The sequence below is a fragment of the Malaya genurostris genome, chromosome 3 (assembly GCF_030247185.1).
Source record: "Malaya genurostris strain Urasoe2022 chromosome 3, Malgen_1.1, whole genome shotgun sequence".
NCBI classification, from domain to species: domain Eukaryota; kingdom Metazoa; phylum Arthropoda; class Insecta; order Diptera; family Culicidae; genus Malaya; species Malaya genurostris.
This window is the reverse complement of record NC_080572.1, coordinates 68,810,264-68,836,580: the sequence shown is the minus strand read 5'-3', so window position 1 is coordinate 68,836,580 and position 26,317 is coordinate 68,810,264. Positions and strand designations below refer to the sequence as shown.

Here is a 26,317-nt window from a genome sequence, read left to right as displayed (position 1 = left end):
ACTGTAATTCCGGGTTCCGATAAAATACACAAATTTTGCATGGGACTACAATACCATTTTTCTGTGTCGTTGAATTGGGCTGGCTATCTTGGAGAAAAGTGAGGTCACAAAAATGTATCAGGTGTACAACTTTGCTTCCGCCGTTTTCCGACAAGTTGCTGTACCGGCTGAGGCTGGTTAAAATACATAGATGATAATGCCTTTAAAGTGAGTGTGTACAGTGCCTAACGAATTGTCATCGCGATTTCAGTGACAGTTGTTCTTGTTTTCGTATTATTCACGCTCGAAAATGTCTGTTTATGTGCCCAATTCTCGCCATTTGCGGGAAGTTTTACTTTTCTGTTACAATTCGACAAAAATGCAACTGAAGCACATCGAATGCTTTCAGAAACTTACGGTGATGCTGCTCTGAATAAAAGAACGTGTCGGGAGTGGTTTCAACGTTTTAAAAATGGTGATTTTGACGTCGAAGACAAACATGACGGTGGAAGAGAAAAAACCTTCAAAGATGAATAACAATTTACTACGAGCTCTTAAAACCGGGTGACACCATCACAGGAGATCGGTACCGAACGCAACTGATGCGTCTTAGTCGCGCGCTAAAAGAAAAGCGGCCACAGTATCAAGAGCGACATGACAAAGTCATCCTCCAACACGACAATGCTCTTTCTCACGTCGCAAAAGTGGTCAAAAACGTACCTGGAAACGCTGAAATGGGAAGTCTTGCCCCTCCCGCCGTATTCCCCAGATGTCGCCCCTTCTGAGTTCCACCTATTCCGTTCGATGCCAGACGGCCTGGCAGATCAACATTTTCAATCCTTCGAAGAGTTGGAAAAATGGATTGCTTCATGGATAGCGTCAAAAAAGGACTCCTTTTTTCGAGCCGGAATCCGAAAATTTCCGGAAAGATGGGAGAAAGTTGTCGCTAGCGACGGACAATACTTTGAATAATACATCTGTAAGCACTTTTTCGTAATAAAGCTTTAAATTTTGAAAAAAAAAAACGGCGGAAGCAAAGTTGTACACCTAATAACATACACACATTTTACATTTTACGATCTCGACAAACTGATTCGAATGGTATATGACACTCAGCTCTTCGGGCCTAGATTAAAAAAACTGTTTCCACAGTGATTGTATAAACTTTCTCCATGAGAAAGGCAATGAAGCAATCCTCTTCTTAATCCACCTAGTGGTGTTATAATGTCGTTCTCTTGTCATTCCAACAGTCTTATTAAACCACATTTTTTTCGTTAAGATAATTTCTGACCCGAATTAGTGCTGATTTTTAACACAAATTCATTCAGATTGTTTACTTTATGAAAAAAAGCGTTTCGTCGCTTACGTCACTTATACCATCATATCCCCGAAACCGAAAGTGACAGCCACTTGATCTTCAAATTCACAACCGAATTGTAGTCTTTAAACTAAGCTTGTTGAAATCGAATCAGCCATCCCTGAGAAAAATGTGCGGATAGAAAAGTCTTTGGAAAAGTGCATCAATAGTCGGTTCTTCCAGTAATTCTATTACCTTTCTATAGAGATAGGTTCATGATTGTAATTTCTCAAAAACAGGTCGATAGTTTTGAAATCTCGTAGATTTCGTAGTGCAGTTCCTTCTACCAAATCCACGGTTGTTTCAAAAATCAATATCTGTTAGATCAACCATCCAATGTCTTAACAAAATTCATCTTGTACGACATTGATACTTATAGGGCCTATAGTGACAGGTCAACCCACATAATAAAGTTTTTTTTCTCTTCTTTTCAACCTACGGAGAGAGATACCCACAAATGAAATGTAATTAAGCGCAATTGTAAGTCTTCCACTGTTATATATAGCTTGTGCTGTGTATATTTTTATGTGGTTATATTTTACTGTGATTTATTGATTTTAGCATGCTTATATCAGAAATAATGCATTCAATCAAAAGTAGCACGAACTTATGTATTAATAATGACTGACCAATGGAAACTAAATACAAATCGTCTCTGTTTCTTTGCGATATGCTTTTACTCTTTGCATATTGTTCATCCTTAGAATATTAGTTTTCAAGGTTCCGGTGAATTCGGATGTAACATGAACTTAAAACATTACAACGAAATTTCGCAATTTCATAATTTGCTAAGTTTTCGTGTTTGGAATTTTGCATTTCATTTATTCACTGTTTATGTCTGAACTGCACCTTATCTGAACTTTATTTTAAAATATTCCAATGGAATCGCTTGGTACTTCAAAAATATTTACTGATAACTTTTCATCACGTTTTCGTCAGCCGCAAAAAATGACAATGACTTCAATGTCACTCTAGATGCTATATAACCGTTGTTGGATTCTTCTTGTCACGGTATCTGAAACTAAAATGGATCTTTCATTTAGTCAGAAATAACGTAAATAACGTTCAACTGCTGTAATCAAATTTCGTTTCCTTCACTTGCAAGCAGTATGGATTTTATAGAGCGCAGAATAAGTATAGATTAAGGGGACGGGTATAGCGTGATGGGTAAGTCGATGCCTTTCACGCCGCCCGCCTGGGTTCGATTCCCAACCCCGCACATAGGGTCAGAAAGTTTTTCTAGCCCGAAGAGGCGAATGACATTAATGTTAAAGCCTCTATAATTGAAACAAAAAAAAAAAGTATAGATTGCAGATTGTTTGTGATTGGTGAAATACCATGAGTGTTGCAACATGACAAAAATTAATCACGCCGAAAAAAAAACACAACTCACGGTACACACACTACTCTTGAAACGCCGTGCTAATTTCCTGTTTCGACGTGATCGCGTACCCTTGTCTTTAGTCACCAGGGGGCATTCAACTGTTGCTATCCTTCACTTGCCGCATACCACGAACGATCGATTTGCATTAGAGCGGCACCAGTAGTGGGCGGGGTTGAAAGAAACCCGTAACAGGGTTTTGTATAGTCACGTGCAAATGTCATATCGGTTGCAGTTAGTTGTTATTTCTGTTGGCTACTGCTGCAAATTGAATGGATACCGGTGTATTAGTAAGTACTAGGTAAATTGCTTGTTTTAAGTATTTTTGTGAGTTAGCTACAACCGGTTCTTACATAGCAACCACACTCTGTAGGAATCGGCGAACTGTCGTTTTTCAGAATCAAAAGTCAACTGCAGAAGTAAACGACATACGATCGCTGACCGTTACCTCAATGGGCAAGAGCAATGTCAAGGATTATCGCATTCGACACCAATATTCCTTCATCGCATAAGAATGGCTATCAATCGATCTTATCGGTAGTAATCGAAAATGGATGTGTTTGATTTTTCACACAATATTATCATCGGCTATTGTGTCTATTTCAGATTAATATGTAGATTAACTGAATGGGTTTGACCCGATTAATATTTTTGAAATACGAGTCAAACAAGCTTTACATCGCTCATTATCTGTGAAGAACAGACAATCGAATGTAAACAAATTGTTGAATTATTTACAGTTTCTAACTCGTGTTGCATTTTGTAACGTAGCTTTCATGGATCCTGAAATGGAAAATAATTTATGAAATAGGTCGATGCTACTTCCCAACGCTCGGTGCTTTTTGGATCTTTTCGTTTTTCAAACGATCTAAATCAGTTGGACATGGACTCTCAAGACAACATTCGCCACGATAGAAACGACAATTTTCAACTTTTTCGCAATATTCGAATTTATCTCGTCGGATTATGGTCACCCACGAGTGAAGGATCGATTTTCTTCCAACCAACACAACTTTTTCAATATTGCATGTTTCGAAATGAAACAATCTGCTCCAATTGTTTCTATCTTCGCCGATGATACACATAAGAATATATCACAAAATGTATAAACAAGTTTAATAAAAAAATGCACTCAAACTACCATCTTGATAGTGGAAATATTTTTTGTTTTGCATCCGTATAGTAGAGTATGAATGATGATTGGAAAGTGAGTGGAACATTAGTATGGAACTGAGTGGAAGTAACAATTGTCTGAGAAAGTACTAAACATTCTACAATGCCCGTGTGCCTTAATAAATACAGCTTTGAAAAAAAAACATTTTACAATGCAACCTAAGAGAGAGCTACATTGAACATGCAACTAAACTACTAGGTGTGCAGATTGAGGACGATGTTGTCCACGCCGTTTGCGGCTCCCAAAGGTAGCAAACAGGACATGATTCAGTCATCATATGGTCAAACTGCAAAAGAGTTAAGATTTTAATGCTTCTCTTCCATAGATCAAAGCGTAGTATTTGTTCCAGAATAGACAACGTCGGTCAATTTTTGGTATATCCACATCCATTTCATTGTTTCTATTCTATGTATTGTTGTCTCTTTTTGTCAGGCATCACTGGCATCCTTCTCCATTGAGTAAGGATACAGACAAGCCCCGGGAACGGAACAGCATTGTTCAATCTGTCTCAAGATTGTTCTAATGCCCAGAGATATGTTAAACTGGATTATCTATCGAAAACTATATAAAATTCAAAATTATATACAAATTGAAAATTAATATGATGATCTTTTTGACTAACAACTACTCAGAAAAATTTGGTCACATAATTAGAACAACATTATAATATTGTCAGCAAAACAGATAAAAATTAAATGAGAAATGAATACAGTAGTTGTTACGGGAGCAGTTGTCATCAGACAGGTGAAAGTTTTGCTCTATTCTGCTAACGTATGTTTTAAAAACTAAATTTAAATTCAGATAAATACATTCGATTTCGTATCATTTGTACACATTGCTGCTTGATTTTAGATTTTTTTTACCTTATAACGGAATGCTATAGAATAGTTGAAATTTTAGTTAAAAATAAATTGTTTCTCAAATCAAATGCCATTTATAACACTTTTCAAGGAGTTCAATGAAAAACTTGCTTACATTTCTCAGTTTTTAGAGATGGCTTAAAATTCCCGTCTAATAAAAAGTTTCTAAATTCTTTTTCAGATTGATGTACATTATAGATTTCAAAAGTCTAGCTTTTGATTAAAAAAATAACAATCTTTTGGCGCTAGAAGAAAGAATATCATGATAGTTTACTACATACCTGTCAACAAAGTACAGAATTAAGAACTCAGGAACTTATCATATCTTGAGTTTAGACAAAAAACCAAATTATTTTTACGCATTGTTGTTTAATGGATTGATTTGATATAATGTAAGATTTATTCAAATACTTGTTGCTCATTTTCTTGGGGCAAAAATCGTTTTTATTTTACTTTTAGGATAAAAAGTTCCGATCGTGATTTCTTAGTCGTGATTTATACGTCACAGCTATTGGTGACTTTATTGTTTCATTTAGGGGTTAGCCAAATTTTGTGCTAGGGCACATAACCGTTTTTATTATTTTTACGTTTCGTCTTTGACTCATCAGTGCAGAGCAGTTCAAATTGAACTGCTTAGTGCTAAACTCGGCAGTTCAATTTGAACCGCTAAGCAGACGTAAAGTTTCTACTATTTACAGAACTCTTTTTGTTTTGAAACGGAGTGCAATGTCTTTTCTGACGTGCCGACTTTATTGTTGTTGAAAGCGTCGGAGGAGAATTTTTCGTTTTTCTGCGCAATTGCTTTTGATTGGAGTTTTTGGTATCATTGTTAGTTGGGGAAATCGTGCATTTTTTGTCAGTGTTCGCATTTGAAGTATACAACAACATTTGCATTATAAGTGTTGATTTTTATTTCCAAATTACTGTGGTTACAAGGAGACTGTTAACGAATTTTTTTTATTATATTCATCCACAAATGACCTTTTGTTATTAGGGGTATAAATAAGTTGGTACTTATTTATTGACAAGAAGTTGTTTCAAAATTTAATTTTCAAAGTATTGTCCTTTGCTAGCCACTGCTTTTTCCCATCTTTGTGGTAATTTGCGGATACCCTTTTTAAAAAGTTCGACCGATTTGGCCGCAATCCACGAATCGATCCACTTTTTAACCTCATCATAATTAGAAAAGTACTAATCAGCCAGACTATGCTGCATCGATAGGAACAAATGGTAATAGGAAAAAGCAATGTCTAGACTATACAGCGGGTGGGGTAAGACTTCCCATTTGAGCATTTCTAAGTATGTTTTTACCGGTTGTGCAACATGTGGGCGAACATTGTCATGTTGCAAAATTATTTCGTCATGTCTATCGGTGTATTGTGTCCATATTTATTGTCGTCGGTAGACCTACGCGGTGATATTTTTACTCGGTTGCAGCAGCTCATAATATATCACACTCAGCTCGTGCCATCATATACAGAGCACATCCTTCAGACCATGCAAATTCTGAGCGATGATGATGGAGTAACCTTACGTTTCTTGACGTTGTGAATTATCATAACGTACCCACTGTTCATCGCCAGTAACAGTCCGATGCAAAAAACTTTTTCTTTTGTGACGTTGAAGCAGTTGTACGCATGTGAATGAACGGAGTTTAACGTCCCTTGTCTTCAATTCATACGACACGCAATTTCCTACCTTTAGTGTCATTTCCATTGATTTTAAATGTTGGCAAACGTTTGGCTGAATAACTTGTAGTGATTTTGCACGTTCTTCCTGCGTTTGCAACGGGTCTTGACCGAACAATTCCTTCAACTCTTCGTCTTCAAACTTTAGTGCTGTTCCGGCTCGTACATTCTTTTATTCTATTTTTGATATTCCTGTTTACTAATTTTCGTATTATTCTTGAGTTATGAGCGAAGACCACGTAGAAAGGGAAGGAATTTCTCCGTATTCCGAATGAGACACGATAGCAAATTGTGTAATTCTTTCTGACAAAAGAAAAAATCCTGACAACTATTTCCGACTTTTCAACTTCTTGAAAAGTGTCGGAGTGAAATTGCATTTTTTTAAAACAATTTTGCACACAAAACTGATTTCTCTATGATCAAATTACATTTTTCTATAGTCAAATCTATTCCTTTAAACTCCATGTTAAAACCAAACTGGACCAGAACTTAAGATATTGGCTAAGGTTTAAGAATTACTTACTACTATTGACTATTTGAGATTTTCATATTTTGAATAACAGATAAATCATTTTTCTTAGATTAGCAAAGAGTCATAATTTAACAAGCACTTAATAACAAGGTCCAATCGACAGAAAGCTTGTCTGGCATTGTATGTCACATAATTACCAAACGTGAACCCCAAAGTAACGATTTCACAAGTCAAGACCAATAAATAACAATCACACAAAAACACCACGGAATTGCAATAAACAAACGGCAGTGAAATCGCACTTTGAACTTGAGATGTATGTGTGCGACGACGTAAACTCATCGCTGAATTTGTTTGTCAGCAACATTGGGAAATGTCAACACTTGTCGGCGCGATAAGCGTCGCGTGTGGTGATGGTTTTGAAATTTTTTAATTGCATTTTAAAATCTTCAGAAGTAGTTTTGTATTTGTCTCTAAAAGATAACTAAAAATGCTTACTGACATCATATGAACTGACGGAACAGTGTTCCTTTTTAATTGCAACCAATTGAAGCGTTACTTCGAATGAGTTGCTTGGCTCGTTAGTTCAGTAGATAACGGAATTCTTGTTAAGAATGATTGCATACGTGGACCAGGTTAAGGATAGAATTTTTAGTAATAATTAATTTTAAACCGAACTTCAACACACAAAAACAATAAAGAATGTATCATCAATTGAAAAGCCTAACAATATGTTAGAAGGCTCAGCTGAAAAAAAGAAAAATAAATTCAAAATAAGTATAAGCAACTATTTCTTTCCGATTAACGCAAATTGGTAGTGATAGGAAGCAAAAAAAGACTCTTTTCGGGTGTGTCCGCACATATAATTGCCTTTTCTTTAAATAACTACGTAATCAACAATACAAAAAAAAAGATCGTGTTTACAAACAGTTTTGCGATAGTCTTCAATCCATATTGCGTCAACAACCTAATGAATGGGCAATTTTTCTCCCCGCCACTTTTTTCAGATCCGTGAACAATGCCAGGAGCTGATATTGACAGACAGACAGGTTGAGGAACTGATGCGACGGGTTCTCATCGAAATCAACCGTGGCCTGCGAAAGGAAACACAACCGACGGCAGATGTCAAGTGTTTCATTACCTACGTTCAGGACCTACCAAATGGAAAAGGTATGCTATCCAAGTCGCTGCGATTGGTGTACGAACGAAACTGAGTTAAATATTTTACTTCTCTGATTTACAACAGAAAAGGGCAAATTTCTGGCACTCGATCTTGGCGGTACCAACTTTCGAGTGTTGCTGATTCACCTCAAGGATGAGCATGACTTCGAGATGCTGTCGAAAATCTATGCCATTCCACAGAGTATTATGCTTGGCAGTGGGACCCAGCTATTCGATCATATTGCGGAGTGTTTAGCCAATTTCATGAAGGTAAGAAGTCGTTTCGAAACTGCTGATACAGAATTGTTTTAGCATTTTAACATTTTCATTGTACCATGTCAAGAAGAGCGATGATTCAGACGATATATTTCTCAACCGTATGCTGTGGAAGGGCTTAATTAATGCTCATTCAATGGTTATGGAAACTTATCCAAATTTTACCTATTTACAATTGCTACTACTGCAACATCATTCAGTAAAGCTTAGGATTTTCGACATTAGAAAAAAAAACAACGCGAAAAGCACAATCTTTTATAGAGAATCCAACTCATTTCGCCGAATGCGCTGAAAACCATTCCGTCGAGGTCTAGAAATTTGGTTGCCTAGATTCGAATGAAAAGTCTTACAGTGCCATAGATTTCCTCTTAGAATGCAAGACTTCTTTCACAAGCCTAGATTTGAATGACAAGTCTAATAATGCCGAAGCCTGCATTATTTTTTTTATCTTCCAGTGCCGCCGAACCAAAATGCATAGCTTTAGATTCAAGCGAAAAGTGTTCTATAAAAGTTTATCCGGATCCAACTACCCGTTCTAGAGTAAATAAATATGAGGTGTAACACAATGGAGAAATTTTCACTAATGGCTAAACCAATTTTCATAATCTTAGATTCAAATAAAAAGTTTCGTCAAGTTACTATTGAATTTTATTGGGATCCGCCTCACTGCTCCAGAAATACAAATTGATGAGCATTGATAGAAGCAATTACAAAATTAATATATAATTGGCAATATTAAATGAATTAGATTCTTTATAATCTAACAGATTTGTTTTTATTACTAAAACTTGTTAGTTGATGGCCCGCTACGCAGGCCCGTACCCAGGATTTCGTTTCGGGAGGGGCCCAAATATAAAAAAATAATGTTACTGAAGATTGCTTCTGTAGCTAATTCTCGGTGTGCCTTTTACGAGTGTTTTAAACGTACACTTTAAACTGCTCCACTGGAACTGTTATTGAATTACATTATTGTCTGAGACCTTCTAAATAATTCTATATCTGTTTTTGATTTCGGGAGGGGCCCGGGCCCCTTGGGCCCCCCCTCTGGGTACGTGACTGCCGCTACGGCTATACTGGTCCACAATTTCCGAGAAAGCGAGCTGTGAATTCCACTATTTCAGAAACTTGCGGAACCGGAAATTGAATTACATTAGCCTACAAAATAGTTCCTGGCACAGTTTTGAAGAGATTTTTCATCGCTTTGAATGACTGGTTGAAATTTTCAACCGGATGAAATTTAACATGTGCTTATAGTACTGTGAGACAATTAATTTGTATGCGAATTTGTGAAAATCGGCCTATTCATCTCGGAAAAATTGAAGTAGAATTCTAGAGTTGTTAACCACTTTTTCTGATACTTCTAGAATCGGAAACTGAGGACCGGTAGAACTGAAGTGAGATTATTTGGTCATCTTCTTACAACTTCTACGAACCAGATAAATGTATGAAAAATTTTCAAAGAAATTTCTGTTATTTGCCTGCTCATTTATAAAAAAAACACTCTTAACATCGAGATTTTTTCACTAATCACCCTGTAATACCTTTCTTTGAAATCTATATTTGTGCAAATTGGCTCAGTCGTCTCGGAGAAAAGTTAGAGCACTTATTTTCAATTATTTTGCGATTGGGAAACCAGAAAACATATTCAGAAAAAAATGAATTTTACATGGAACCACAAGACCTTTCGTTTGAATTTAAGTTTGTAAAATTCGTGAAAATTCGTAAAATTTTCTGCGGGGAAAAAGAGTGCATAAAAATGTTACAAACATACGTTTTGCGTACTCAACGAACTGATTTGAATGCAATGTGATATAAACAGGTAATGCATACCACATGGCTTGCTTGCGTTGGTAACGAAATTTTATAAATAATTCGGTATGACGACATACCTTATGATAAAAAAAGAACCGGAATTTTCATTTTAAAATTCCCACGCTTGTCCAATCGGTAAACTTTTATTCTCTAAACGTTGCCAACACGTTTATACACATTCTGTCAAATTTTGATGCATATCGTACGATTAGTTTTTGTTTGGCGTCTATACAAAGAAGTTGAAAAATTTTCGTGTGGCGATTTTTATAATGGATGAAAATTTAGAACAACGTGCGTGCATCATATTTTGTGTTGCAAATGGATTTAAGTGTTCCGAAACGTTGAAAATGTTAGAAAAGGCCTCTGGTGAATCGTGTCTAGGAAAAACACAGGCATACGAGTGGTAACGACGCTTCAAAGGTGGTCGTACAAGCTTGAATCATGATGAGATTCCTAGCCGCCCAACAACATCTGTTACTGAAGAAAACATTGAATCGGCGAAGTAAATCGTGTTGCAAAATCGTTCTGTACCGATTAGAGAGATTGCTGTGTTGTTGGGCATCTCTTATGGATCAGCCGAACACATTTTAACTAATGTTTTGGGTTTGAAACGCGTCGCTTCTCGGCTGGTGCCAAAAAAGCTGAATTTCATTCAAAAACAGCGTCACGTTGATGTGGCCAAATAGATGATTTCCAACGCAGATAGTGACCCCACATTCATCGAATGCATCATAACTGGTGAAGAGGTGTGGATCTATGAATATGACGTCGAAACCGCACAACAATCGACCGAATGGCGCTTCGAAGGCGAGCCGTTGTTCTAAATTTTCATCCATTATAAAAATCGCCGCACGAAAATTTTTCAACTTCTTTGTATAGACGCCAAACAAAAACTAATCGTACGATATGCGTCAAAATTTGACAGAATGTGTATAAAAGTGTTGCCAACGTTGAGAGAATAAAAGTTTACCGATTGGACAAGCGCGGGAATTTTAAAATGAAAATTCCGGTTCTTTTTTGATCATAAGGTACATGTAAAATAAACATGCTTGGATTCAATGCTAAATAGTTCGACCAGTGTGACGAAAGCAAGCACGTGGTTTTTAGTTTTACTTGGCTTGCTGAAGTAAAGTTGATTTCACTATGTTTGCCCCACCTATTTTTACCTCATTGATTCGAATGGTCCATGATCCTCGGCCCTCTGAGCCCCGCTTAAAATTCAGTTTTACACAGTGACTAAATAACCTTTCTGTATGAGAAAGACAATACACATGTTTCTGCTACATCAAAAGTTTGAAACAGACGTGCAATTTAAATTTGGACGAATCAAATATTGAATGTGGATTCGATACAAAATTTAATCTAATTTCTGTATAAATTGTCTAGATATTGAAACACATACTACACTGATTTGATTTGAATACTAATATGTTTTACACTTTGTCTACAGGAACATTCAGTGTACGACGAGCGGTTACCTCTGGGCTTCACATTTTCATTCCCACTGACACAACTCGGTCTGACCAAGGGTATTCTGGCTCGATGGACGAAAGGGTTCAATTGTGAAGGTGTCGTCGGTGAGGATGTAGTTCAGCTGTTGAAAGACGCCATTGCCAGACGAGGGGTAAGTTTTATTGCGATGTTTCGGCACTCCTAGTGTCGCGTCGTTATCAACCATAGGCCATAAGTGAACGTAGACTCTAAGATACAGGATAGCATTAGCCGGCAGGGCCTCATACCCGGAACGGTTCGAGTCACACGTAATTTAAGTGAACAATTTTTCTTCTTTCTACTTTTTGCTATCATCAAATTGGCGACAATTCAAATGCTACAATCAAACTCATAAAACAATCATCAACGCGCGCCGCGTGTGTACAATTTGTGTGCACTAAAAACAAATAACTTCGCATCAACCATAAAACAAAACAAAAAACAACCGAACACGATCATCCTTGATAATATTAACCCACCATTCACCCCCCGTGTCGTCGGACTCTGCTCAGGACGTTGCAATAACTGTGATGGCAATCTTAAACGACTCCACCGGAACGCTTATGTCGTGTGCGCACAGTAATCGCAATTGTAGAATAGGAGTGATAATTGGTAAGATTTGCTTACAGTGTTCAAATGAATGCACTCTAGTTGGTTTGATTTGATGGGGGGGGGTAGTCGAGCTGACTATTGCTGACACTACAAACCATCAAGAAAATCGATTGGATGTGACTGTAAAAGACAAATTCTAAATTGCATCCTTTCCTGCCTTATCTGGATTAGTTTCTTTAGTCAACCAATTTCCTCGAACATCACACAACTGTTTGTTTATATTATTTATTATTGTCCCCTTTTCCAGCCACCACTCGTACGAAAATCCAGTTATCATTACTCATAAGTTGACATATCGGTCATAACATTAGTTGGCACTTCCTCGTAATCCGCTTCGTATTCGTGAAGAATGCTCCCATTTATTCTTTAACTGAACACACTTGCGCAGCATGTGCCTCTGGGTGCGTCCTCATTCAGCAGACGCCCGGTCAATTGAGGCTAGTTAAAATCACAGCAGTGCACATAGCATGATTGCATGATCCCCGGTCAGCGGAAAATGGTTAGACCTTTTGAAAGTTCAGCGAACGGCCGGCCGTAACGCAATCAGTCGTTTTGTGCGGATAATTTGAGATGATTTCACACCACACAAGAAAAAGCAAAGAGATTATTCACAGGTCGCAGTTGATATTGAAATCAATTCGTAATCTTAACTGAATTAGGTCAGACTGGTAGAGAATCGAAACGAACTGCCGCACAATTCTCCACTAATTCGATTATAGTTTGCCGCACAGACATATTGTACAAACTATCACCGAAATGCATGTGAAATGGTGTACAACTATTTGGCTTGTAAAAACAATACTCATTCATAAACTAACTAAACATTACACCCGCATTCTGCATATCAATCATAATAATCAACTGACTCAAATATTATGAAAAATAAACAAAGTAGTTCATGTTCGATAAAGGTTCAGCATATAAATTCAATAGATGACTAAGAAGAAAATCAATCAATTACACAATGTACTAAAATAAACATAAAATGATCTAAATAAGGCATTCTCTAAGTAGTGACTGCCGAATTTAAGGAAAAGGACTTCACATCACTTCACATGGCATGTTTTATTTATGATCCTTTTCTGTTCTTTCTTCTTTCCTTCGGCGCGTATATCTTTCTATGACTATGTGTATGCATCGTATGCTCTTCTATTAAAAATCACCACTCGAACTCACATAAATTTGCAACGAATGTGCGAATATGCGAAACCAACTGTCATTACAAAACTTTAGGATGTTCAAATCGACATATGTGCCATTCTCAACGATACCACCGGCACTCTGATGTCCTGCGCTTGGAAGAATCACAACTGTAGAATTGGATTGATCGTCGGTATGTAGGATTTGCTGTTGCTATCAAACCCAATCGGGATCTGATTCTACCGGAGTTGGATCATCCTGAAATTCACTAAAAATAAATTTTCGTGTGTATTGTAGCCTAATTCTGTGCTAACATTCCGATCAAATGTCCTACATCTAACCGAAAAATCCTAAATCTAAATTTGTGGGATCAAAAATTGAAAAAAAAAACTGTTAGGATTGGTGTTGGATTTGAAAATCTACCATATAATCGGCCCGCTTGTAATCATTCTTTTTTTTCTTATTTCTTCATTTACATCCCTGTCCTATGTGAAAATGACTTTCTTTATCCCACCATGAATGTAAGATTTTACTCTGATTAGATTCCGTAATGAAATCGTTCCGTTTTTTTTTCGCTTCGAAAAGGAACCGGCAGTAACGCATGCTACGTGGAAAAGGTAGAAAACTGCGAAAACTTCGATGGCTACAAGGATCCTAGCAAGAAACACGTACTAATCAATACCGAGTGGGGTGCATTCGGTGACAACGGTGCGCTGGATTTTGTGCGGACAGAGTACGATCGCGAGATCGATAGTCACAGTATAAATCGAGGCAAACAGATGTAAGTATTCTACTGAAGCATATCGTTTTCAATAGAATTCGACAGACCGAACTAAGTAGTATTTATTTAATTTTGGTTTTTAGTAACCCTACAAATTGAAATTCTTTTTTTGCCTTTCTCATATAGTGGCCCACATGCCATTCAACTCAGTTCATGGAGCTGAGCAATGTCTGTGTGTGTATGCATGTGTGTGTATGTGTCAAATAATCTGACTAGGTTTTATCGGACCGATTTTGACAAACTTAGATTCAAATGAAAGGTCTCACGGTCATATAAGGAATTCCTTAATTTCATCCGGATCCGACTCCTGGTTCCGGAATTATAGGGTAAAGTGTGTTCTATATTGTACACCGTCACTTAAACCGGCGAAACAAAACACGTAAAAAATTTATAAACTGGTCTCAAAACTACACAAATCGATAGCCTTTATCCGGTTCCGGAAGCACCGGAAATAGTGGTCAAATATTCCAAAATGGATCTCACTCACTTTTCTCAGCGATGGTTTGACCGATTTCCTCAAACTTAGATTCAAATGAAAGGTCTCATGCATACGGAATTCCTGAATTTCATCTGGATTCGATTTCCGGTTCCGAAGTTATAGGGTAAAAAGTGTTAAATATTGTACACCGTCATTTAAACCGGCGAAACAAAAACCGCAAAAAAATTCTAAACTGGACTCAAAACTCCACAAATCGATAGCCATTATCAATAGGCAGCTAAACAAACCGATTCTGGCTATCCTGGTTCTCGGTTTTCGATTAACGACGGGAGAAAATAGTCATATGCTCAAAAGTGGATCTTACTCACTTTTCCAGAAGTTCGCAGAACCGATATTTCCAAGCTTAGGGTCGAATGAAAGGTTAGGTCTTATGGTCCTACCAAATATTACAGCATATTTTCGGATTCAACAAAAATTTAAACCGTCGTTTAGAGTTCAATGACAAAATCGTATAAAAACTTAATTCCAATGGACTTATTGAAATGATAAAGAAGTTTCATGTAAGGAAGGCCACGACAAGCAAGCATGTCGCGAACTGGGACATTGGATAGTCTACCCTGGGTACGCAAGGAATTTATTAGTTGAGATCTGACATCACGATACTCCACGCATGTCCAAACGACATGATCAATATCGCGATAACCTTCGCCACAAGCACAATGATTAGTCTCGAAAAGTCCAATTCGAAGGAGATGTGCATCTAACGTGTAGTGATTGGACATGAGTCTGGACATCACACGAATGAAATCCCTACTCACATCCAGTCCCCTGAACCATGCCTTTGTCGATATTTTACGAATAATTGAGTGCATCTACCGACCCAGATCATCTCTATTCCAAGCAGCTTGCCAGCTGGCAAGTGTTTTTTGGCGAGACGCACTATAGAATTAGTTTAAAGCAATCGGTCCCTATAGATTTCACCGTCAATAGCACCAAGTTTGGTTAAACTATCGACTCAGGAACTGTTTAATTTTGCCCAGGATAAACGGTTCATTTTTGCCAGCAGCGTTTGAGCGAATGGATTCAATTGCAGGTAGACTATCTGTGACGAGAAAATAATGGTTTGGAGATAGTATGACAATTACACTCAAACTATAATGAACTGCTGCTAACTCTACTACATAAACAGATGCAGGTTCTTGAAGCCTAAATGAGACCGAAACATTATTGTTGAACATACCAAACCCAGTAGTCTCTTCAATTCGTGATCCGTCCGTGTAAAACATTTTCTGAGAATCAATATGCCTGAAGTTACTTGCACGGATAAAAATCTATTATCGGTACCATGATTTTTTAATCATAAAATCATAAACCATGCCTTCTCATGAAATTTCATTAGCAAAATGATTGATATCATTAAACTTTTCATGAATGATTTGCTATTGTTCATAATCAATCATTTTGCTCATGAAATCATGACTTATTATTCATGAAACGCATGACTCGTGATTTCATGATTTTTAATCATGGTACGGGTAATGGATTTTGACCCGTGTGAAAATATTTTTGGGATTTCCATCGAGCGTAGGATATCCGGGATTCCACGCACTTCTCGCTGCATGGATAAGTCGAAAAATAACGTTGCGTCAGGGACATTTAGGAGGCTGACACGAATAGGAATATATTTATTTATTTATTTATTTATTTATTTATTTACAATCAACAGACACAATTTGGTCCTAATGATAATTCCTAATAATATTCAGAAAATTTGTACGTATTCTGCTTCGTGACACATTAAAATCATACCCAGATGAAACGCGGTTGAACGATCTCTGTAAACCAATAATAGAACCGTTTGCGCCATAGTTGGTACGTCGTATAGGAAGTCGAAGAAAAGCACTGTTGCGGAGAGCTCTGGGTCGCACATTAATATTAATTTCGTTGAGCAAAACGGGACAGTCGATCCTACCGTTGAATATATCTGCTATTATCAAAGCGCGTGATAATTCTCGTCGCACTTGTAATGTGTCGAGACCCATTAATAACCCGCGACTTTCATAACTAGGTAGTTGATGAGGATCGGTCCACGGCAATCGACGAAGAGCGAAGCGAACGAATCTACGCTGTATTCCCTCAATTCTATGAGCACCGTTCAGGTAGCATGGGTTCCAAACTGCCGAGCAATATTCGAGAGTTGAACGAACAAGCGAGCAGTAAAGCGATTTTAGACAGTGTATGTCTGTGAAGTGCTTAGTTATTCTCATTAAGAATCCTAAGCTACGGGAAGCTTTAGCTACAATGTAACTGATGTGATGCTTGAATGTAAGTTGCTCATCGAGATGGACGCCAAGATCCTTAACGCTAGTAGATCTTCCAATCGAGGATCCATCCAGAAAGTATTCGACATGCAATGGCATTTTTCTCCTCGTGAACGTAATGGCCGAGCATTTGTCTGGATTTACAATCATACGGTTAACTTTACACCAATCTGCGAAGATTACCAATTGCCGCTGGAGAAAGGCTACGTCTTCTAAGTTGCGGATGATGTGATAGATCTTGACATCATCAGCAAACGATAAGCGAGGACCTTCCAAGGCAAAATTGACATCATTGAAGTACAGTAAAAATATTAACGGTCCTAGATGACTACCCTGTGGTATTCCGGATGATGCGAGGAACTCTCCGGAAGTATGATCGTCAATTTTAACTGCTAAACGACGATTCCTAAGATACGACTGCAACCAACGAAGAATGTTCGAACAGAATCCAAGTCTGTCCAACTTAGCAACCGTGATGTCGTGGTTGATTATATCGAAAGCGGAGGAAAGATCTGTGTAGATAACGTCCGTTTGTAAACCGTTAGACATTGCATCAAACACATAAGACAAAAACGATAGTAAGTTTGTGGTTGTTGAGCGGTTAGGCATGAAACCGTGTTGAGTATCGACGATATATTGCTTGCAGTGATTGAAAATTGGTGTCAGTATAACCTTTTCGAACAGCTTTGGTATAGCGCTAAGGGAAGTGATACCGCGGTAGTTGTTTATATCCTTTTTATCGCCTTTCTTGTGGACTGGGAACATAAAGGAAGCTTTCCATAAATTGGGGAAAACTTCTGTAGCGAGAGACATTCGAAACAGTTTGCAGAGGGGAGCGATTACTCCACGCGAGCACTTTTTAAGAATAACTGCCGGTATTCCATCGGGGCCTGGAGAATTTGAGGCTTTCATTCCTACAATTGCCGTCCGTATTGAGTCTTCGTCAATATTGATGCAGTTCAATGAGTTATTAGACAGGGGAACGTTAAGTGCTGCGGCAGCAATTTGCTGCTGAGTCAGGATTTCATTTGAAAAAACCCTAGAAAACTTTTCCGCAAACATCTGGCAGATTTCCTGTGTGCACGAACCAGTACGATCTCCAAAGCTCATTGACGAGGGCAACCCAAATTCTTTCCTTTGCTCATTCACATGTTTCCAGAAATACCTTGGATTTGATTTCAGTTTTCGTTGTACGTTGTTCAAGTAGTTGGCATGGCAGCGCTTAACGGTTTTCTTGTACAACTGATTTATCTGCACGTAGTGATTACGCAGGGAAAATCCTCCATGTTTAGAATACCTCTTTAGAGCGGCTCTTTTGGTCGTTTTCAGATGTCTCGCTTCCGCAGTCAGCCATGGTGGATGCCGGGTCTGCCGTCTCGATCGTTTCGGTACATAGTAGTCGATTGCGTAGCTCATAACATTAGAAAACGTCTGCACAGCAGCATTGACATCATCGTTGTCGAGAACTTCATCCCAGTCGATTTGCGTCAAGAAGTCGGTCATATTGGTGTAGTCGGTTCTACTAAAATTATAGCAGATGATGTCCGTTGGAATGCAGGCGTTCTGTAAGCGATTTGAATCGAGCACAATATGTAGTGGAGGATGATGACGAACGGAATTGACCAGAGGGAACGGTGAAGCACTAATCTTTGGTGCAACATCTTCTCTACTTGAAAAGCAAAGATCCAACATCCGGTTATTTTCATTAACGACAGGATTCGACTGTCGAAGAAGGTTGAGGTTGTAGCCGTCGAGCATGGTTGTAATGCCAATGTGGAAAGTGGAGAGCGCCGGATCAGGAAAGAAGAAACCACCGGAACTTGTTTGCCATTTTATGCTGGAAAAGTTGAAGTCTCCCACAATCAAGATTTCATCTACGGGTAGTACATGAGTGGAAGTAATTTCTTGCAACGACTGTTACAATCACTGAGCCAGGTCTCCGAAAGAGCGATGATGTCGAAGCAATCATCCGAACAAGCCACCAAATAGTCGGTGATGTGCATGTTCATGCCTCCAACGTTCTGGTAGTACAAGTGCAGCGGTTGACTAGATTGATCGTGCGATGGATAACTGCAAACGACGGGAAGTGAATCAACGCCTGAATCGTTTGAGACTGAATTGTACTTGCCGTCTGAGATGGTTTGGAAGACCCCTTCCGCGTTCCCACTCACAGGGCCGGGACGACTGATGACCGCTGGCTGCAATAGCTCGACTGTGGGGAACGTATCAGGGGCTTCCATGGTGCGAACATCTGTGCATCCCGGTATCCGATTCAAAGCGAGAGGAGGACATCTATAAGTGCGAGAGAGATCAGCACTTGGAAAGGACGGAATATGCAAATACTTGCCGAGATGAGACATTTGGAAGACTCTTTCACCACACCCACGCACAGGACCAGGACGACTGGAGAACGCTGGCTGCTGTGGCACGACTGTGGCGGGGGGTTCGAGAGCTTCCAAAATATCAACTTCAGTGCGTCCCGGTGTGGTTCCATTGTACTCTCATAACGTTTGCCGGGGCGGTGTTCTCATCAAACGGAGCGGGCTGGGTGTTACTTCGTCTACATTCATAACGGTGCTGCATCCATTTTCGTCGGGAATCGGTGGAGAAATATCGATTGGAGGATACCAGATGTTTTGCTTTTTGTTGTCTTCGAACTCGCGAAACAAAACACCTTGTGGCCAGGTGTCGGGATTAAGAGCCGCTTCCCGAAATTTGGGCAGTATCCCAACTTTGAAGGAGACAAAGTTCAGAGTATTTACGTCGACATCTCTTTTCACCAGCGGGATGACCGTGACATCTTCGCTGCACTCTAAACCATCTTTTGTTAGCTGCGAAACCATCTCCTTACTAACGCTGGGGTGAAAACGTGACAAGTAAATCCATACGAGGGAGCAGGGCGTTGGAACTGTGGCGATATTACAGTTATCCGATGGTTTCCGGCAACCTTCCAAGGTTTTACTTGGCTCAGAACTATCTTCCCGACGACGCTTCGCATTGGGACCAAATCCGTCGGGCTTCGGCGGCAGCGGCGACGAAACAGGCACTTTGCGCGAGAGACGAGATATTTGCTGGCTATTCTTTTTAATTTCGGCCTTCAGCTCAGCAAAAATCGATTCTGTTCTCTCTGCGATAGATGCAAATGCGCTTCCAAACGAAGAAACCGAGTCGCGGAAACGAGCAAGTTTGATCAGTTTACAACACTCATCGCATATCCAAAACAGGTTGGGATTTTCGTCCAAAACTTTCAGAAACGGCTTGTTGAGTTTTGCGCATTTCATATGTACCAAATGATGGCAAAAACCTGAACACTCAACAAAATCTTCCTCCGATTTTACAGTTTTGGCACAACGATCACAAGCATTAGCCATAGTGAACAAATCTCAGGATGCCAACAGTGAAATTCAGATGGCGCTTCGGTCGGGTAAGAGAGAGCGTGAAACTGAGTATCTTGATAAAACGATATCTTCGATAGGCGTCACTTCGCGATACGATAGCAAAAGAGCGGCAACGAAACTGACCGAAAAACACCACAAATTATCTTCACTTCACCACGACACAAAAAACTGTCCAATTCTTATCGAGACTACGAGTAACGCAGGAAATAGAAACGAATAAAAACCACTATAAATCAATAAAAAGTGCTAGTGCGTCGATCACACGAACAATGGCGGTACGTTGTTTACAAACACTGATGGGTTGATTTCCTGAAATATATGGTTAAAATATTCTGTCATGAATCTTGTTTGAGATTGAAGCTCGACTAATCTTTCGAAGTTACTAATAACCAGGGGATTCAGTACCTCACATCTTATTAGCAGTCGATAAGAAAGCTTCTAGAAGCGATTTTTCAATGACAGAACTACACCTTCAATATGGCAAACCATTAATTTTGCACGGATAGAGTGACCAATTTGACTCAAGCATGAGTCTTGGAAAATGCCAATTTCTTTGTTTTTCATGCACTCTCTTCAAACTTAGTTTTAGATTTATAAGCGGGATTTTGAAGTTAAAATGTAGATCACATCGATCTTAACCATAACACTTTTTCTTTCTTTTTCAGACAGGAAAAAATGATCTCCGGAATGTATATGGGCGAGCTGGCTCGCCTAGCCATCGTAAAATTCACCAAAGCCGGTTTACTGTTCGGTGGAGTCGGTTCCGACATTCTGTTCAAGCGCGGCCAGTTCTTCACTAAATATGTGTCAGAAATTGAGTCTGACAAACCTGGAACCTACAACTACTGCCGAGATGTGCTGGATGAGTTGGGTCTGGAACACGCAACTGATGAGGATTGTGCGAACGTACGCTTCATCTGTGAGTGCGTATCGAGCAGAGCCGCACATCTCGTGTCCGCCGGAATTGCTGCCCTCATTAATAAAATGGACGAGAAAAGTGTAACGGTATGTGGTGCCATAAGGTTGACTCACGGTTGGATAATTTCACGTTTTCTGTACCTTACAGGTCGGTGTTGACGGTTCCGTGTATCGTTTCCACCCAAAATTCCATGATCTGATGACGCAGAAAATCAGACAATTCGTCAAACCTGACATTAGCTTCGACCTGATGCTGTCAGAGGATGGTTCCGGACGAGGTGCGGCACTGGTTGCCGCCGTTGCCTGTAGAGATGCACACTAAAGTGTACTGTTCTTAACCCTGATCAACACAAATTCACCACTACTGCACTAGTAATTTAGAAAATAATTGTAAACAAAACAAATAATACACAAACAGCAGGAAAACAAAAAAAAAAATAGAATAAATGAAGATACATTGAAATAATTGCCATAGTAAGTTGAAGGGCATGCAGAAAAGTCAACTGAAATCACGGGAAAAAGTTGCAAGAATGATTAACAGAAAGATAAGGTACATTAGATAATCAACTAACTGGAAACAGAAATAGGCAAAACAAAGCATTATGAATGCAAGGTGAAAAAAGTTCTCCACATGTTGAGTTTAGTTGTACATTAATAAATTTTAAGAAATTTTATTATAATAAACCATTATACAGGCAATTCAAAATTGACACCTTTAACGATTAGGAGGAAATCAATTATATTCGTATCAATTTTAGTTTGATCTTTACACATAACAACGGCTGATGATTAGAAACTGTCACTCTAATCTATTTTGACCTTAGACATCGTTGTGATTCTATCTATTGTAAATATAAATTTCTTTCAAATTAAAATAATGCAAAGGCTCCTCCATTCGAGCCGACTGTTTTACATATGGCCGCATTGCAAACTGATTTCAGAGCGAATGGAAAATTGTATTCCTACGACTAAATATTTGTTCTGATTTATTTTTTGTTTGTAGGGTATCGCTTTAACTAGAATAGAGTAGCCTGTTTAAAGCGTTTTCTAACATAAGAAGCTGTTCATTGATGATAAAAAAGTTCAAAAATCATTCGAATAAACTAATACCTCTCCATGGTTTAATTTTTCGTATACCGTACAGTTGAGGTTGGATCATTCAGTTTTTAGTGTCTTAGTTACTATTTTATTTTTCTTTCGAACGCATGAAGTCACGAACATCAGTCAATCGAGTTGCGGTTAAATTTGTGAAAATGGAGAAACATATGTTTCAGTTTGAAGAATGGGATAAGAACTAAGGTAATAATTTAAATTATCTATATCACTAATAGAAACAAAACAATAGTAAAGTGTACATTAATAAAATAACAGAAAAAATTACAACAGTTATTTGTAATTTGGATAACAAATAAAAGGTATCTATTATAATACTGTTGACAGTAAAAAGAGAAAAATAAAATACTATTGAGCTAGTAGATTATAATTCATTACTAATCAATGTACTAAAACAGTCCATTATTTTCCGCTGAGCGAACATCTTGAATTTAAACTGATTCTGGTTCATTCACTCCGCTAGAAATTGAGCTACTATTCGATTGCAATACAATGTACTCATTCAAGTATGCTGGACACTATTTTTTCTACACTATTATGTTTTTAGCATAAATTTTCAGTGAATGGTTAACTAACTTGAAATTTGTGATTAACTACTAATTAATTACAATTCAAATGGTTCAGATTTGCAAGTCTGATCTTTACCTAGTAATGTGATTGGTTAAGCTATTGTGAATCCTAGATTATGTTAAGTAATTTTGGGAAGCTTACAAAACCAGTTTTCGTCCCCAATATAATTGTAAGAATTAAGAAGCTAGATTAAAATCTTTTGCGGCATTAGCTTTAATATAGTTGATTGATTTCATAACCTGTTATTGAATTTTATTTCGTTCCGGCTTCCCATTCCGGAATTACAGGGTAATGAGAGTTTAAAATGTCGAACAAACGGTTATCAGGTGTATTCCCAATTAAATTCCGATAGTTGGCATTCTTGTTTCATGTAGTCCGAATATAAAACGATGAAATCTTGGTTGAAGTAGATTCGTCGAGCGGAAAGATCGTTGAGAAGCACGAAAGTCAAGGAGAGATAAAATTTTTGGGAAATCAATATCGCCATTGATTACTTCAGACACAAGTAACGCTGGCTGCATCTTTATTCGTCGCTCTAATTATTGGTTAATCGAGTGGGTTTTGCCATGGAAGGTGTTGTTAAGCGAACCGGACGAATCTCTTCTGTACACGTTCTATTCGCAAGCTTCAAACGAGTTGATGCGCACTTCAAATGAAGCAGGCATTTTCGAGTAGTGAACGCACCAATGAACAGTATATCGCTTTTAGACAGCACGGGTCCTTGAAGTCTAGGTTGATTTTCGCTATAACAAGCCGAGTTGTCGTGTTGCTTTGGAAATCAAAGTTGATCGGTGTTGGTTAAAAGTAAGCTTTGCATCCAACAAAACGCCGTAGTCATAGACAACATCGACTCCACCAAGCGTTTTCTCATCGATTTGATAGTCGAATATTATGGGATAGGTTTTGCGATGAAATGTTATAACTTGAGATTTCACGGTAGTAGTAATTAAAAAGTTTCTTCTACACAAGCCAACGAAATATTTTAAAGTTCTTGATGTTGAGCACAGTCTTCAATAGACTGAACTGCCAGATTCAAGTCATCAGCGTGAACCAGTCTGCATCCAACACCTAGCAGTAAAGTAGCGTCGTTAAAGAACAGCACAAACAGTAATGGACCTAGGTTACTGCCCTGAGGTACACCGGATTTATTCGTGAAAGGAGAATAAAAACACGCACCTAGCAGCACACGTAGCACTCTGTCGCATAAATAAGAGCTCAACCATTTAACAAAGAACAAAGCGCCTAGTAGTTCCGCACCGACGTTGGTTTTAGGAGACTTTAACTCACACGGTACGGGATGGGACTATCTACACGATGATAACAGATCAGCTATGATCCATGATATTTGCGACAACTTCAATATGACAATCTTGAATACGGGAGAAATGACACGGATTCCTGCACCACCAGCAAGACCAAGTGCGCTGGATTTATCCCTTTGCTCGACATCGCTACGGTTGGATTGCACGTGGGAGGTAATTCCTGATCCCCACGGTAGCGATCATCTACCGATCTCAATCACCAGCGGCTCAAAACCATCAAAGACAATCAATGTTCCGTATGACCACACACGAACTATTGATTGGAATAGCTATGCGACCTCGATATCTGAGAAACTTGAAAGAACTCAACAACTTCCTCCGGAGGAAGAGTACACGTTTTTGGCTGGCTTGATTCTCGACACCGCGACTCAAGCTCAGACGAAACGTGTACCCGGCGCGAAAACTAACATCCGTCCTCCCAACCCGTGGTGGGACAAAGAGTGCACAAATTTAAACGCGGAGAGAGCCTCCGCGTATAAAATATTCAGAAAAATGGAACACCTGATAATTACCGGAATTACGCGGCGTTAGACGTTAAAACTAAGAACTTGATTAGAGCCAAGAAACGCGGTTACTGGCGTCGGTTTATAGAAGGCCTAATGAAGAAAAAAACATCTATGAGCACTCTTTGGAACACAGCCCGACGAATGCGCAATCATAACACCACGAATGAAAGCGAGGAATATTCCAACCGCTGGATATTCGATTTCGCTAAAAAAGTATGTCCGATTCTGTTCCGGAACAGAAGATATCCCGTGTCGCGCCTTCGAATACAAACGAAACACCGTTTTCGATGGTAGATCTCTCACTTGCACGCTTGTCATGTAACAATAGAGCTCCTGAATTAGACAGAATAAAATTCAACTTATTGAAAAATCTGCCTGACCCCGCCAAAAGGCGCTGGTTGAGTTTATTCAATAAGTTCCTTGAGGGCAACATTGTTCCACATGACTGGAGACAAGTGAAAGTGAACGCAATTCAAAAACCAGGCAAACCAGCCTCCGATCATAATTCGTATCGGCCGATTGCTATGCTTTCCTGTATCCGGAAATTGTTCGAAAAAATGATTCTGTTTCGTCTAGACAATTGGGTCGAGACTAATGGTTTACTTTAAGATACACAATTTGGTTTCCGCAGAGGCAAAGGAACGAACGATTGTCTTGCATTGCTCTCAACAGAAATTCAAATGGCATTTGCTCGTAAAGAACAAATGGCGTCAGTTTTCCTAGACATTAAGGGGAATTTTGACTCAGTTTCTATAAATATCCTATCTGAGAAGCTGCATCAGCATGGTCTTTCGCCAGTTTTGAACAACTTTTTACATAATCTATTGTCTGAGAAACACATGTACTTCGCGCATGGTGATTTGTCGACAATACGATTCAGTTACATGGGTTTTCTTCAAGGTTCATGCTTAAGCACCCTTTTATACAATTTTTACGTAAACGACACGAACTTTATCTGAACGTAAACGCGAACTTTATCTGAACGGTCTTATTCAATATCGTTAGTCTGGGTCCCTTCGCATTGTTCCATTCCGGGCAATGAAAAGGCTGACTCACTGGCTAAAGTGGGCGCATTAGAAGGTGATATTTATGAAAGACCAATCTGCTTCAATGAATTTTTCAGTATTTCTCGTCAGAAAACTCTCGAAGGTTGGCAAACTTCATGGACGAAATGGGACGATGGCTACACTCCATTATCCCTAAGGTATCGAAGAAACCTTGGTTCAAGGGGATGAACGTGAGTCGAGATTTCATTCGCGTTATGTCACGTCTCATGTCAAATCACTATACATTCAACGGACATCTCCGGCGTATCGGGATCGTGGAGAACGGGCTCTACACCTGTGGCGACGGTTATCAGGACATGTGTGGTCGTGCGTAGAGTACCGCGACGCCAGATCGAAGCTACTGGAATCCCTTAGGGCCCGAGGTAGACCGCCTGAGGTTCCGGTTCGGGATATGTTGGCGAGTCGGGATAATTCATATATGCTTCTCATATATCAGTACCTCAAGCACATTAATATACAAGTGTAATCTGTTATATCTT

The 26,317-nt window shown here is 38.9% G+C and overlaps 1 protein-coding gene across 7 annotated transcripts in view; it reads left to right on the top strand.

The window, feature by feature from the left end:
* Positions 1-22,743, top strand: part of LOC131439150 (hexokinase type 2) — a 58,370-nt gene extending 35,627 nt beyond the window's left edge. For 6 of the 7 annotated variants that reach the window (XM_058609832.1, XM_058609830.1, XM_058609831.1 and 3 more), the window contains 7 exons: positions 7,919-8,081; positions 8,158-8,342; positions 11,611-11,784; positions 13,497-13,596; positions 13,989-14,184; positions 21,008-21,347; positions 21,409-22,743. In XM_058609832.1, the coding sequence (XP_058465815.1) occupies positions 7,919-8,081; positions 8,158-8,342; positions 11,611-11,784; positions 13,497-13,596; positions 13,989-14,184; positions 21,008-21,347; positions 21,409-21,582 (1,332 nt within the window). In that variant the 3' untranslated portion in view covers positions 21,583-22,743. Of the gene's footprint in view, positions 1-7,918; positions 8,082-8,157; positions 8,343-11,610; positions 11,785-12,163; positions 12,264-13,496; positions 13,597-13,988; positions 14,185-21,007; positions 21,348-21,408 lie in introns of all 7 variants that reach the window. The other variant, XM_058609828.1, reaches the window with a different exon arrangement.
* The last annotated feature ends 3,574 nt before the right edge of the window (positions 22,744-26,317 follow it).